This window comes from Apium graveolens, chromosome 1 (genome assembly GCF_009905375.1).
Source record: "Apium graveolens cultivar Ventura chromosome 1, ASM990537v1, whole genome shotgun sequence".
NCBI classification, from domain to species: domain Eukaryota; kingdom Viridiplantae; phylum Streptophyta; class Magnoliopsida; order Apiales; family Apiaceae; genus Apium; species Apium graveolens.
The window spans coordinates 196,473,163-196,488,609 of record NC_133647.1 but is presented as its reverse complement, the minus strand read 5'-3'; the positions used below and the strand labels follow the sequence as shown (position 1 = coordinate 196,488,609).

Genomic DNA, 15,447 nt, shown 5'->3' with positions numbered 1-15,447 from the left:
ATAGAAATTGACATGATATTGTGTGAAATTATGAAATTAACGATTTAAAATTATAAAAACATAAAAAAATGTTTTTTAATTATTTTCCGCCTACACCGTCAGAGACCTATTTTTGACCGCGTAGCCCGCCTAATCCCGATTTTTTAAAAAAATGTCTAAATCACCGCCTAGACCCGAGTCGGGGCGTTTTACCACCGCCTAGGCGGCAGGCGGCTTAGACCGATTTTTAGAACACAACATATAATACCAATTTCGTACAAGTAGTAGCTAGCTACTATAACATTCAAGTCTTCTAGATACACATGCACACACACTCTCCATTTATATATAGAAATATCAAAACCCTAATCACTACCATAATCCAAAATGAACATAATCCAATCTCTAAACTCGTCTCTAATCATCTTCTTCTTAATCACACTTTCTCATCAAGCAACTTTACCACCTTCAAATCCACCACAACTAAACCCTAGACTCCAAAATGCTTTTCTTGCACTCCAAGCTTTAAAACATGCAATCACCTCTGACCCTAAAGGCTTCACATCAGATTGGTATGGATCATATGTTTGCAACTACACCGGAGTTTACTGTGCACCTGCACCCGACAACCCGAGTCACCAAACAGTTGCCGGAGTTGATCTAAATCATGCAGATATCTCCGGTTACTTACCGGAGCCTCTAGGTCTTCTCAAAGACCTAACACTTTTTCATATTAATTCTAACCGGTTCTCCGGAACCCTACCACAAAGTTTTAGTAATCTCCGGCTTCTTTATGAGCTCGATATTAGTAATAATATTTTCTCCGGGGAGTTTCCTCAAGTTGTGTTTGCGCTACCTTCACTAAAATTTCTCGACATTCGATTTAATCAATTTCGAGGTGACATTCCATCAAATGTTTTTGACCTAAAACTTGATGCATTGTTCATTAACAACAACAATTTTCAATCGAAAATACCCGAAAATATCGGTAATTCTCCGGTTTCGGTTTTTGTTTTAGCTAACAATAACCTAAAAGGTTGTTTTCCGGCTAGTATAACAAAAATGGCAAACCTAAACGAGCTTATTCTCTCAAACTCCGGATTATCATCATGCTTACCTTACGATATCGGCGCGTTGACCAGGTTGACCGTGTTTGACGTCAGCTTCAACACGCTTACCGGACCTTTGCCGGAATCCATAGGAAGAATGAAGAACTTGGAGCAGCTTAATGTAGCACATAATCAATTTTCCGGCAAGGTTCCGGCGAGTATATGTTACTTACCAAGATTGGAAAATTTTACATTTTTGGATAATTATTTCTATGGTGAAGCTCCAATGTGTTTGAAGTTGCCGGAAAAAGATGACCGGAAAAATTGTTTGCCGGGAAGGCCATCGCAGCGGTCAGTGCAAGAGTGTAAGGCGTTTTATTCGAAACATGTCGATTGTGCTTCCTCTGGTTGTTCAGCTCGAACTCATCCACCGGCGATACATTGACCTGCCGGAATTTTCCATGCATGATCATGCAATTATTTTGATATATTTAGTGTTTGTAATTGTCCATTAATTTTAACAAGTTGGGAGATTTTTTATTTTGTCTAATATGTTGGTGATAATTAGTGATGCCGTACGGTTTTGTTAGTATTTTGTCATTCTTAACTCGTAAAACGTGTGATTTTTGTCAACATAATAATCGAATTATACTTAAGAATTTTGATAGCTTGTGTATTTTAATATTAAATATAATTCGAGTTTTGTAATAATCAATTCACACGCGATGTGGGTCAAAATTGGGTTTTTTGAGTTATTATTTTGAATAAGAAAAGCAACTTCATTCTTTTAAACCGCCGTCTACAACTAGAGACAACAATCGAACAATAAATCAAACATAATCAGTATATCCCGCTTAATAGTGAAAATGGTTCAATGTATGTTGCCTTACCCGCATTCAAAAAAATGAATATGTTGTTTTCAGAAAAACTGTCGACTTAATTTGTCTGTACCCGTAAAATACGTAAAAGGTGGAAAGAACAAGTTAATTAGTATTATTTTTATGTCATCTAAAATCAAGGTTGTAAAACTCGTCAGTCGGATCTACTCAAGCTACGAATCGGTCGATTTTCCGAGTACTCATTTTCGGCATCCGAATATTCGGCCGAGTACTTGCTTAAATATGATACGGCTCATCTTCGATTTTCGAATACTCGCCCGAGTTGACCGATTTTTAGAATATTAAACAGAGCACACCACTCAAAAATAAAGAGACTTATATATCAATTATTTGAACGAAAAGATCGAGAAGGTAAAATTTTCCATAATCAGACAAAAAGAGTTAATTGTTCTTCACACTGCGGGTTTCAAAGGCATGAAGTAGTTCCGGGCCAGAACGTTGATGATTTCGAATTTTCAATCAACATCCAACAAGCCAGGCAAATGTTTCATAAGAAGCCAAACCACTTACATTTTCCGATCTCGACATTAATACTAGTTCACCGCTGTTCCTTATGCCCAAGACTCTACAACCGATAGACTTTCGCTGACTAAGGGCCTGTTTGTCACATAACTTATAAGCCACTTATGGTTTATAAGCTCGTACCAGCTTATCTATGAGCTGACTTGGATCTTGGGTGACGGAATAAGGCGGCTTGTCGACCCAAATTATCAAATTATAAGTTGAATTTATAGCTTATAAGTTGATAAGTTGAATGTTGGTAACGACATACTTTTTCTTAACTTTTTTTTTCGCTGATTTATTAACCTCAATTTTAAAATATTTATTTTTAAATATTAATTTAACTTAAAATTAATGAATTTAGATAATTATATTTAATAATTATTTATTTTAGTTCATTTAAGAAAAAAAATTGACTTTTAAGTAAAACTATCCAAACACTTATTTAACTTATAAGTATTTTTCTTCTTATTACTTATAATTCACTTAGTCATTTTAAATAGTAAATTACTTATTTTCAGATATCCTTTAATTTTAATTTAGATAGAAATGAGGCACTAACACTAACCTTCTTCTCCGACTTGAGATATATTGTGCTCACTGAATTACATAATTTGTCATTCATAGTTACTCCAAACTACATCTAAAACTTTGAGCATTAATAGTTGTTCGAACATTAAAATTGTCCAAACTACAGTGCATCAGATTGACAAACTAAAGCAGAACAACTACCCTGCGTACAGGTGTAAATCAGCCAAAATGTTCGTGAACTACTCGAACTCGGTTCGTAAAAAATCGAATTTGTCTCGAAAATAATCCAGCCGGGCTCAAATTCGAGTTTTCGATTTTTTAATCGAAACGAGCTCGAACTTCAAATTACTCGGCCGGTAAAGTTCGCGAATCTTACCGAGCCTCTATTATTTTTAATTTTTTTTTATTATAAAAGTTTGAGCATTAATAGTTTAATTTCAGGGCCTTGAAACTCTAGGATCTTCAACCAAGACTCGGACTCATGATCTTTAATGGAAAGCTTCGACATTGACATTCTAGAAATTCCCCAGAAAGCCGATCCATCGATTCATCGAATTTAAAGTTAATTGTTCATCATTAGAGCCCCTACGAACGAAATGCAAGAAACGGCATTCCTCGCCAAATGGACACTCTGATGTAAACTCATTTAGATGAATCAGTATCAGGGGATCTTAGACCATGCTCTAAGCGGAATATACTAGGTATGTTTAGTTAGCCAGGGGAACGTGATACATGAAAATTACAGGGCAAGAAACATGAAAAAGCTTATGAACACAAAAACATGTACCAGCAAGAAGGATTATGAAACAGAGACAAAAGGTTGAAATGAAAACCTGCAATACTTTCTACATTGTTGACGGAGGAACACAAAAATGAGGATTAAGGCCAACACTTTCACTTTAACAAAAATGAGGATTAAGGCCAACAAAGTGTTTGTAAATTGTAGTGGTTGAGCTCGTGTCCCCTTGCGGGGAGGTCACGAGTTTGACTCCTGACGTGTGCCTTCTGTTAACTACTCCCTCTGTTTCGGAATAGTACACTTTCTAGAGAATGTAAGATGTTATTTTAGTATTAGTCATTCTCTTTTTCCAGAAAGATATTAATGATTCATCTCATATTTTACCCTTAGTTTTACATTCCCAAATGTCAAAAAAATTCAAAAATTAAAAAGTAACTGTCATGTCAAGTTTTCTGGTTTTAGGTATAATGTCAAGAATTTGAGAACATAATATGGTGGAATCAAATTTAAGTTTTCACAATACACATCACAGGAACTTGTTAATAATGATTTCAGTTCAAGTGTCTCATAGTTTATAAGTTTAAACTAAAAGTCCAAAGAAACACACATAAAAAATGAATCTTTACACACGAATGCAACTTGATGATAGATTTCACACACAAGATGAAAGCAGCTCTTCATCACTTCTATGAACTCAAACAATTAGTATCTATGCCCTTGAACCTGCAATCAAGAAAATAAACATCAAAAAATAATCAGGGAAAGTATGTTTTTATAGTTCATGTGAATTGAATAGTTAGTTGAAGATCAATGTACTCACATCAAACCCAACTAATGATCTGCAGTAATGTGCATTGGTTAGCATTGTGCTATTTGATCCACATTCGCTATCTTTAAGCGAAACAGCTGATTTGTCAAGCTTAATAGACCAGGGGTACTGATAATTCTGAGCTGTGGAGCTAACATGAGAAGATGATCTCTGCATTTTCACAGCCCTTGGTACATTTCTTCCTTCAATCGATGGTCTTCGTCTACTTTGTTGTCTTTCATAAGTGTCTGCAGGACGTTGCTTTGGCGCACTGTGTGACCTGACCTTGGCCTTTGAAGATTGTGTATTGGCCATGTAGTTTGGGAAGAACGGGTACTCGTAAGACATGGACTCTGCATATTCTCTAGGATAAGAGAAGGGAATTTTTGATGGATCAGTTTTGGAATTGGCTGAGTAGTACTGAGGACTGCTTTGTGTGGTTCCGAAAGAATGGTCCTCAAAATGACCACTATATGTTCTCGGGCTCATGTCGTTGATTGCTGATGGTGCTGGTGAAACTTGTTGACTATCTTGCTTCAAGAATTGATGGTTTGGGGAGAATCTATGATCTGTTTGTGTGTAGTTTGAATAGCTACCCCTGCTTTTTAAGCTTGCTCTTGCATCACCAAGATCCATCTCAACAATCTTTATGTTATCTTCCATCAGATCCTACAATGCAATAGTAACTAGTAAGGTAAATATAGTGCTTAAGGTCATATGATCTACACTTCTACTACAAATTAGCTTCAAATCACCGGTCATAGAATGGTACTAATCGGATAAATTAGTATGAAACTGCACGAAAACTAATGTACATTTGTGTAAACATATAATTAGATTGATAAACAAAAATGTACAAAGAACTTACATAATGAGAATGTCTAGATCTTTCATCTTGCTGTGTTGATTTTCTGTGATTCGAAGGCCTTTGATTATACGTATTTGCATCATCAACCATACGGATCCTCTGGGCACGAGCCCTAGCCTGAACTGTCACCAAGGCCTGCATGCACCTTAGTGTGGCGGTGGCCTGTTTTCTTATCAGATGTCCCCTAACCAATGCCTGCAATTTCACTAGTCCTTTCAAGGCACACAATGCTTTTCTTGCCTACATAAAACATCAAAAAATTTGACATGAGTATTAAAAAATGCAAATCTGATCAACTGATTTACAGTATTTGAGCAAAAAAATGTTGTTATATTAACAAACATAGTAAACACAAAAAATAAAGTGCATACCAAATAGGAGCGGAAAACAGACTGAATCTTAGTGGCAGCAGCCTCTTCAACAGGGGTGGCTCTGCCCGGGGTAGCAGCAGCGAGACGCATCATGGCAGCAGCTGCCTGTGCAGCTGCCACAGCAGCATCAGCAGCTGCAGTAGTAGCCATAGCCAAAGCCATTGCATGTTTCTTCTGCTCATTATCTGGCTCCAAACTCGACTGAACTGGCGCCACTGCAGCAGCTGTTTCCACCGAGCTTAAGTCCTTCTGAGGTGTTTGACTGGCAGATGATCTCCGAAAACTCCACCGTCTTTTTTCTTTAGGAGTTGTCGGTAGAACTGAGATAGGAGTTGCAGGATTTTCATAGTTAGTCGAAATGTGTTTGTTTTCAGAACTCTTTTCCTTGTCTTTTTTCCCTGTCAAGAACTTTGTTATCCACTTGCTTTTCTTCCCCATCTCTGTCACACAAACTTGTTCTTTCTCAAATGAATCAAAGAGAAACAGAATGAAAATACATGGACAGCAACTCAACAGTAGCTCTCAACATCAACATGGTATTTATTATGCAAGCTACTTGCATAAACAGGCTGATCAATATCTTACTGTATTATTGGTAGCTATCATTAACATATAAAAACTAAAATAGCATATGTAAAACTACCCTTTGCATGATTTTGATTGTTAATCAATTCAGGGGACTTGAATGAGAAGAAGAGAGGAAGTTGCAGATTAAATGGAGGATCTTGATTGAAAATTAATGGCATAGATGCCTTACCTTATTGGTGAAACTCCTCTGGCACGACCATTTTTCACTTTAAATCAGCCTTTTTAATGAAGTGAGTTAGGTATTTCTTTTATTAAAATTTAGTACACACATGGGTAGAAAAGACAGAGTGTTTTGTTAACTTTGAAGTAGTAGATATTGATAAATGTTATATTATGAAGATGAGAGTTCAGAAACCATGTGGAATGGAGTCAAGATGGAAGAACATGGAGGATCCTTGTAATTTACTTTTGTCAGGGTGGGGGTATTGTGCAACTTACATGCATTGGTTGAGTTCTAAGATTTAGCCTTACCATAAAATGGTCCAAGTAACTATACAATACAAGTAGCATTTCACAATATTGCAAAAGAAATGTGATTCTCTGGTGTTAAGTAATCAGTTCTCGACTTTAAGGTGTTAGAAGAACGTCCAACCGAATCTTTATATTATATTCTAACATTTCACAGAAATCATCAAAGACATGTAAAAGAAAAATACTAGTTTTGTCTTGCTAAACTTCACTTTATAACTTTTGTAGATTATAATTGTGTGACACTTTGGAGAAGAGGATTGTTTACAAGTCATACTTGTACAATTGAGAACCTGTCAGTTTGGCATTAATATTTTACAACCCTACAAGGAGGGGAGCCCCATTGGGATCAGTATAAGGTCATCCACTTAATTGTGCAGGGTTCTTTACTGTTTTCCCATGATCCAATGCAAGTCACCTTGATTCCAAAATCCTTCAAGAAGTCATCTTACATGCATATACATAATAGATACATCTTACATATACATGTCACACTTGACTCATACAAACATTGAAGCTACTGAACAGGGTGAGATGGCTACTTCTTTTGATACATATAGCTACGAGGGCGTTGGTCCATAACATGCGATGATTGACAAATCTAACGGACATGTGAAATTTAAAAGAAGATTTTAGTACGGATAAAGTGATATAACCCTTGCATTCTCATCAATTTTCGGTATCCGTGAAATTTATAACGAATAAATGATTACAGTCATCGATCGGTCATCGATCTACTGTCAGGGACTCGGACCCCTTATATAATGTCAACAAACCTGGAACTTTGAGACTCTCTAGTTAAATTCATCAAACATAGTTTGAATTGGCAGAAAGACTAAACTCTAGTCTCTAGCACTTGGTAGTTGTTAGTCCAAAAAAATTACCATCTTAAAGTTGCATTATTGGTTCATAATTAATACTGTGAATGAGTACTTAACCATGCAAACACTAGTTGGCAATATCACATGGCCTGTTTATTGCCCTTTGACATGTAGTATATAAATTATAGTAGGACTCTACACAGATTTAATGTTTTCCTTTTCTTTAATCTCCTTGAAATCAACTTATAAATCTTAACCATAATTATTAATGAGTTAAAGATAGTCAAATTCATGTCCACCTCTCTGTCTAAAAATTTCAGTAAGAAACAGATAGAGTATCAGAACATGTTTATGTATTGTCTGGATCAGATTCCTAACTGATGGCTGAATTTCATGTAGGCTTCTGTAAGATATATTACAATGATACTCCTTTCGTCTCATTTTATCTGTCCTGATTGATTTTTTATGATGAAATTAATCCAATTTTGACCGAAAAATTCTTATAGTATATAATCAAAAAAAATTTATAAAAATTATATCATTAAAAAATACATGTTCTGGCAAAAAAAAAAATACATGTAATCTATTTTAACACATATTCTTCGGTTTTTCAAAATAACGAAAGATTGATGTTTAAGGTCAAATTTAAATCAATTTGACCAAAAAAGTCAAACAAAACAGATAAATCGGAACGGAGGAGTATCAAATTTTCAACACTTATATGTCTGAACATCATCGACTTTTTTATAAAAATTTGAATACGAACATATTTGAACATCATCGACTTTTATGTAAAAATTTGAATACGAACATGTCTGAACATCATCGACCTCTTCTTTAACAAGGAGGATATTCTTGGTGCTAGCGGATATAGTTAATTTTATTTTCTTGTCTTCGCAAATGTCAATTATATCAGGAAGGTTCATGTATGAAGCTATATAAGCAGTCTGTTTAATACCAGAACTCAGATTATAAAAATTAAAAAAATAAATCAAAATCAAGTTGTAAGATTAATCAAATGAAAAATCCATGTGAACTTGCTAATGAAATATGACCACTTGAGTAAGTTAATTACTTATTCAGAGTACCAGAACACATCCTTTTAGAAACATTCTGGAATAAGCATAACATCATTGGTGCATTACTGCAGCATGTATTACATGATTTGTAAGTCGTATATACTAGTATATAACTCGTGCTATACACAGTCTTTTTTATTATTATATATTCTAAATTATAATTTTAATAATATCTTGTTTTTACGATTCGATCTTACATCATTTAAATAATAATTTTTAAAATTGTTAACGGTTCTCATCAATTTGATCTGATGGTTATAGATTGAGTAACCAAGAATCAACAACTAAGGAGGGTGTATTCATTTCAGATTTTAAAGATGAAAATAATTTATGAATTTTAAAAGATTTTCGTTTATTTTAATTGTTCGCTGATTTTGATGGAGTTGATCCAAAAATCTTGTAAAGTCTTGCAGATTTTGTGAAATTTTTCAGAAATCCATCAAAATCTCATGTATTTTGAAGATACTTCAAAATATTAAAAATGTACTATCAAATTCATTAAAATCCACGACTTTTTTAAATAAAAGAACTTTTGAATACCATCATATTTTGATGAATTTTTAAAAATCCCAATCGAATACCACCAAATTTTGATTGACTTTTTTTATCGTAGATAACCCGCATCCGCTACCCTTCGGGGTGCGCACTGGGTAAATCTTACGGGTTCACGCAATAGCCTGCAAACCACGTGAACCAAGGTAAACCGCATTTAAGCGACATGCTCTGACTCCATAATCATAAATTCTCCTCCCGTGGGATTCGAAACCGTGACCAAAAAGATAGTTTTCCCCTCTTTAACCAACTATGTTAAAATCTAAATTGAATATACTCCGATTTTAAATGACTTTTTCCAATTCTTATTAAATACCTTCAGATTTTAAATGATTATTTAGAATCCAAATTGAATACCCCATAATTTTCAAAATCCTTTAAAATCCCAATTAAATACACCCATCTAAATTTTTAATATTTTGTTTTTAATATAATAATATAGAATAAAAAAGGAAAATCAATCTTCGTAACAAATTCAGTAAAACTTAAGGGTTGGAGAGCAGTAAAAACCTTGTAATAAATATTCCACATAATAATTTTCCGGTATTAACATAGGTCCGAGATCGAAAAAAAAAATTAACTCATTTTTGTCGTCCTGCTATTTTATTTTTAGATGAACTTTAATATTCCAGCCTAATGACATACAACAGAGTTTTTATATCATAAATTTTGCTAAAATAAATTGTAGAAAGCAGAAATAAACATTTGTTATCAAGGTATGCATATATTTTCAAGAAATCCAACTTTTGTTGTATTTGTAGAAGTGGCCTACATGCTTCAACTTGTGTATTGTTCTTGGTATCAGAATTTTAATAATAATAATAATGTCGAAAGATAATTATGATTTCTGAATGAATATACAAAGACCGCTGTGGCATAACATGCCCGGTACACTGAGATTCTTCGGCCTTGGTCAAAATCAGTTTATAAAACGTTATTACATAATCATCATACAATTTTATATATATTTACTTCAAAATAATTTAAAATTTTGGGGCTCTTCAATGCAGAGGATCTTATCTTACCGGCAAGATTTGTTTACCTACTTAGGGCCAGACCTAATGTATCTGAGTCTATCCCTGTAAACCTTAAGAGTTACTTGAACTGCTAGTTAGCAAGAGTTATTTGAACTCTGAATGGGGTCAAGTCGTTTGAAGAGATGATAGCAGTACATCTCTGGAGATTCCCAGCTAAGCGAATGTAATTGTGTGGTCGCAATTAGAGGAAAAGGTTATTCCTCGAAACATTCGACGAACAGGATCGAGACATGACCATTAACGTCTCAAAACCGTAGATTGACACCATAGCCTTTGACTTGTCATCGTTTATGGAGTGTGGTTACACCCAACGAATAAAGATTCAAGGTGAAACATTCCATCTGTATTCGGTAGCCATCGAAGTAGAGGACTTAGGAGGGTTCAAACCCGGAAGGGTACCGGGATTGCTTAGTAGAATCCATGAATATATTGCGATAAAGTTGCTTGTTTGAAATGGGTTATGGGGATTTTGTCCCATATTGATATTGTAAAAGAAAGATATTGAGTTTATATAGCATCTTGTTTAAGTTTTGTTTACAACTACTAGCATAAGTGTAATGCTTGTGTGGCCTAGTGCTAGTGGGAACTCTTATATTTTTCTTTTTTATTACAAGTTTAATTATTTTTATTGATTATTTAATTATTAATACAAAATATATTGAGTAAGGATTATTTTAATCATACTCTGAATATATTTTGTAATATTAATATTAATTAATCAGGATATAATATAAATAATAAGGAAACCCCATTTTGTTTACTTTTTCTGTTTTGTTACTTGGTGTACCACATCGAGTAAAATAGAAGAAGAGGACCTTGAGATGCCTATATATTGAGAGGTACACTTGAGATAAATATAACACAAGTCTCGGTGCCTACCTCGCAAAAATATATGAGTTGCTAAGGTTTTTTGGGCAAACTGAGGTGCGAGTCGCCGTTGATCATTGCTGGTTCTGTGGCCAGATTGATCTGTTGATGTTTTATCCTGGAAGCGATATTTCTGCATTCCATCACAGCTTAAGTGGGGGGCAATAATCTCTTCAAGAACAGTCAAGTCCTCTTGAAGGGTTTGACGACTCAGCTGTTGTGTTCTTCTTATCAGAATTTGGAAAGCGATAAAAGATAAGTTTTCTTTACTTTCATTATCAATTACAGTCTTTATAGTTTGTTATTACCTTCGTGTTTTGTTTCGTTAGTTGGTTATTTAGTTATTTTCCTTATTCTTGTTATTATATATGCTAGCATAAATACCGTGCGATGCACGGGTTTTCATTAATATTTTAAAATTTTATTTATCAAGTTATATTATATTTTTAAAATATTTATATAAATATATAATGATTATAAATTTATAATAAAAATAATAGAATAACATGCGATCGTAATTTAGTAGAATAAATAGACTATTTCTAGTAGTTTAACAATTTAGTAGTTTAGCAGATATGTAACACTATTACTTATATCTTTTAATAATAGGATAAGTTGTATTCGTAGTTTAGTAGGATAAGTATACTATATTTAGTAGTAGTTTAATAATTTAGTAGTTTATTAGATATATAACATTATTTATCTATTTTTGTAATAATCAAAATTAGGGAATTATCGTTGAACCAAACCGTTGAACCAAATTATCTCTATTCCGGCTATTATAATATAGTATAGATATAACTGTCCATTGTTGTTGTGTAGTTAGAATTATACCCAACAATCTTGAAGAGATTATCTGTGTTATATATTAATTAGCAAGATGGTTAACGAAACTGAAGTTCCTAAGACTGTTGAAACTGGTTTAGGTGGTACTGTTTCCATTGATTGGACTGCGTACCGTTTTCCCCAGCCAATTGATTTATCGGGTATGCCTGATAAATTTGGTGGTGGAATTTCTTTTTCTAGTTGGCATAAAAAGATGAAACTCTGGTTAATGGTTAAGGGTCTATGGCCAGTGGTACAGTATGATCCTCCGGTGTTGGATCAAGAGAAAGCTGAATCTGTGCAACTCAGGTAACAATAACAAGCTATAGAGGTATGAAAAGCTCACTCTTTTACTCAAATGCTAATAAACAACATGTAATGTTCTCAAGATGCCAAAGTGCAAGGTTCCAAGTGGATCCTAGAGAATCCAATCGTATAGTTATTAACAAGATTTTTAGATATCTTCGGGACTACCAACTCTTGGAGTAAACTGCCCTAAAGATATTGTGATTAACATGTTTGGCTATATAGATATAGATTACACAGGTTGTAAGAAAGATAGGAGAAGCATCTCTGAAGTTGTCAACTAAGGTGACAAGAGAAGCATCTCAGGAAGCTGTCAACTTCATGGAAGAAGATTGATTTCTTGTTTTGATAAGAAAAAACTTCAAATTCAACAACTCTGTGAAACACTCTATAACAAGGCACCTTGACACAGGGTATCATTTATTTCGAGAGCATGTCTTTTAGTCAAAGAGTCACTTACAGAAACACTTATTAAATCACTTGTTAAAATTAATCTTTCTCTATATGCTTAGACAACAACCTTGTGTACTCTTCTTCAGTCGCCGAAGTAACAAACTGTGGCCTCGTACCCCCAACACTCGAAGTATCGGTAGAGGCGGGGTTAGTGTTGCTACTTCCTTGAGTGCGGGCTCTCTTTGGTGCAATTGGAATATATTAAGTGAGATAAGAGAGGTGTGTAGAGAGATTTAGGGTTTGAGAGAATAAAAGTAAGGTGGAGATGGATGCATATAGGTGTATGTATATAAGAGAATTAGAATTAGGGTTATACTAGAAGTGGGATATGATTTTGGGTTTAGTGGGGATAATGTGTTATTTTTAGGACTAAAAATCGGGTACGAAGAGATTGTATAACTGTTGTGTGTCACTTTTTTTTCTGATTTTCGAATTTTCTATTTTTTTTCTGGGTCTCAGCGCGGCCGCCCCGCTTGGGAGCGCGGGCGCACTCACTTTCTGTTGTTTCAGCGCCACCGCCTTGCTTCCCAGCACGGACGCGCCGTGTTCCTGGAAAAATGTCCCCTGTTTTTGATTTTTTTATATTTTCATCTAATTTTCTTCCTTCTTTCTTCTTTTCTCAACTACTAATGTACAACATACATAGTTGCCTCCAAAGAAGCCCTTGGTTTACGTCGCTAGCTTGACGTAGAATTATGAGATCAAGTTGACAATAAAACGACACTAACCACCTCACGGTTTGCTGTATCTCCATAGTAATGCTTCAAACGCTGTCCATTCACTTTGAATGCCTGGCCTGGATCATTCTCAAAAATTTTCACCGCTCCATGTGGAAAAACAGTTTTGACAACAAACGGTCCTGACCATCTCGACTTCAATTTTCAAGGAAAAATATGGAGACGAGAGTTGAACAAAAGAACTTTTTGCCCCGGCACAAATGATTTGAGCACTAGACCCCTATCGTGCCATCTCTTAACTTTCTCCTTGTACATTTTGTTATTCTCATACGCTTGAAGTCGGAACTCGTCGAGTTCATTCAATTGAAGCATCCTTTTCTTACCAGCTGCAGTCATATCAAGGTTCAGTTTCTTCAAAGCCCAATATGCCTTATGCTCTAGCTCCGCATGCAAATGACATCATTTACCATAAACCAGTTGAAACAGTGACATGCCTAGCGGAGTCTTGAATGCTGTTCGATACGCCCAAACAGCTTCATCCAGCTTCAAAGACCAATCCTTTCTCGATGGACATACAACTTTCTCCAGAATTCGCTTGATCTCTCTGTTAGACACCTCAGCTTGACCATTAGTTTGAGGATGGTAGGCTGTAGCAATGCGATGATTCACATTATATCTCTGCATTATAATAGTGAACTTGCGATTGCAGAAATGCGATCCCTCGTCACTAATTATGACTCTTGGAGTTCCGAATCTTGTGAATATCTGCTTGTGAAGAAAATTGAGCACTACCTTCACATCATTTGTCGGTAAAGCTTTAACTTCCACCCATTTTGAGACATAATCTACTGCCAACAAGATATACTGATTATTGCAGGATGAGACAAATGACCCCATGAAGTTAATCCCTAAATATCTAAAACCTAAACCTCGAGAAGCACATTGATAGGCATCTCATCCCTCTTGGACATATTACCAACATGCTGGCAGCGATCATATTTCAAAACAAACTGATGCGCATCCTTAAACAATGTAGGCCAGAAGAATCCTGCTTGAAGGATACGAGCTGCTGTCTTTTCTCCACCATAGTGGCCTCCATAAACAGTTGAATGAAAGTCTCGCAAGATACCCTTCGTCTCGCTATACGGAATACATCTCCTAATGATTTGGTCAGCTCCTTGCCAAAATAAGAACGGCTCGTCCCACATGTACTACTTCACTTCATGAAGAAATTACTTCCTTTGAGCCAAGTCAAGTCCGGAGTCTAACGTTGCTCACAAGGTAGTTCACAATGTCTGCGAACCACGGTTCTTCTTCTTGCGCCCCAAACAACTGCTCGTCGGGAAAAGACTCATTTATCAATGTCTTATCTTGTGAAGCTGTACTAGGATCTTCTAACCGAGAGAGATGATCTGCAACTTAATTCTCAGTACCTTTCCTATCCTTGATCTCCAACTCAAAATCCTGAAATAAAAGAACCCATCGAATCAATCTGGGCTTCGAGTCCTTTTTCGAGACGAGATAGCGAATCACAACGTGATCAGTGAAAACTGTCACCTTCGTCCCAAGCAAATAAGATCGAAACTTCTCAAAACCGTAGACAATGGCTACGAGAACCTTCTCAGTAGTAGTGTAGTTCAGTTGAGCACCATTGAGGGTCTTACTAGCATAATAAACCACATGAAATACATTGTTCTTCATTTGCCCAAGAACTTCTCCAAATGTATAGTCACTCGCATCGCACATCATTTCAAAAGACTCATTCCAATCAGGTGCAGTTATGACAGGTGACATGATCAAGCTCTTCTTTAAGCTCTTAAAAGAAGCTAGACACTCATCATCAAACTTGAAAAGGACATCTTTCTCTAATAGATTGCACAATGGTTTAGAGATTTTAGAGAAATCCTTGATGAACCGCCGATAGAAACCCGCATGACCAAGAAAACTGCGGATTCCCTTAACAGAAATTGGTGGATGAAGGTTTTTAATGACCCCGACATTGGCTTTATCCACCTCAAGATCTTTACTA

General features: G+C 35.4%; 2 protein-coding genes across 2 annotated transcripts; one reads left to right on the top strand and one right to left on the bottom strand.

Moving 5' to 3' along the window:
* Positions 1–320: 320 nt before the first annotated feature.
* On the top strand, positions 321–1,622 carry LOC141723834 (leucine-rich repeat extensin-like protein 4). The gene has a single exon (XM_074525751.1). It carries the CDS (start codon positions 367–369, stop codon positions 1,471–1,473), a length of 1,107 nt encoding a protein of 368 aa, XP_074381852.1. The 5' UTR covers positions 321–366; the 3' UTR covers positions 1,474–1,622.
* A 2,612-nt stretch (positions 1,623–4,234) lies between these two features.
* On the bottom strand, positions 4,235–6,717 carry LOC141676551 (protein IQ-DOMAIN 19). The gene is made up of 5 exons (XM_074482225.1): positions 6,503–6,717; positions 5,746–6,185; positions 5,375–5,614; positions 4,519–5,175; positions 4,235–4,421 (listed from the first exon to the last, which is right to left on the bottom strand). Exons 2-5 carry the CDS (start codon positions 6,181–6,183, stop codon positions 4,401–4,403), a joined length of 1,356 nt encoding a protein of 451 aa, XP_074338326.1. The 5' UTR covers positions 6,184–6,185; positions 6,503–6,717; the 3' UTR covers positions 4,235–4,400.
* Between the last annotated feature and the right edge of the window lie 8,730 nt (positions 6,718–15,447).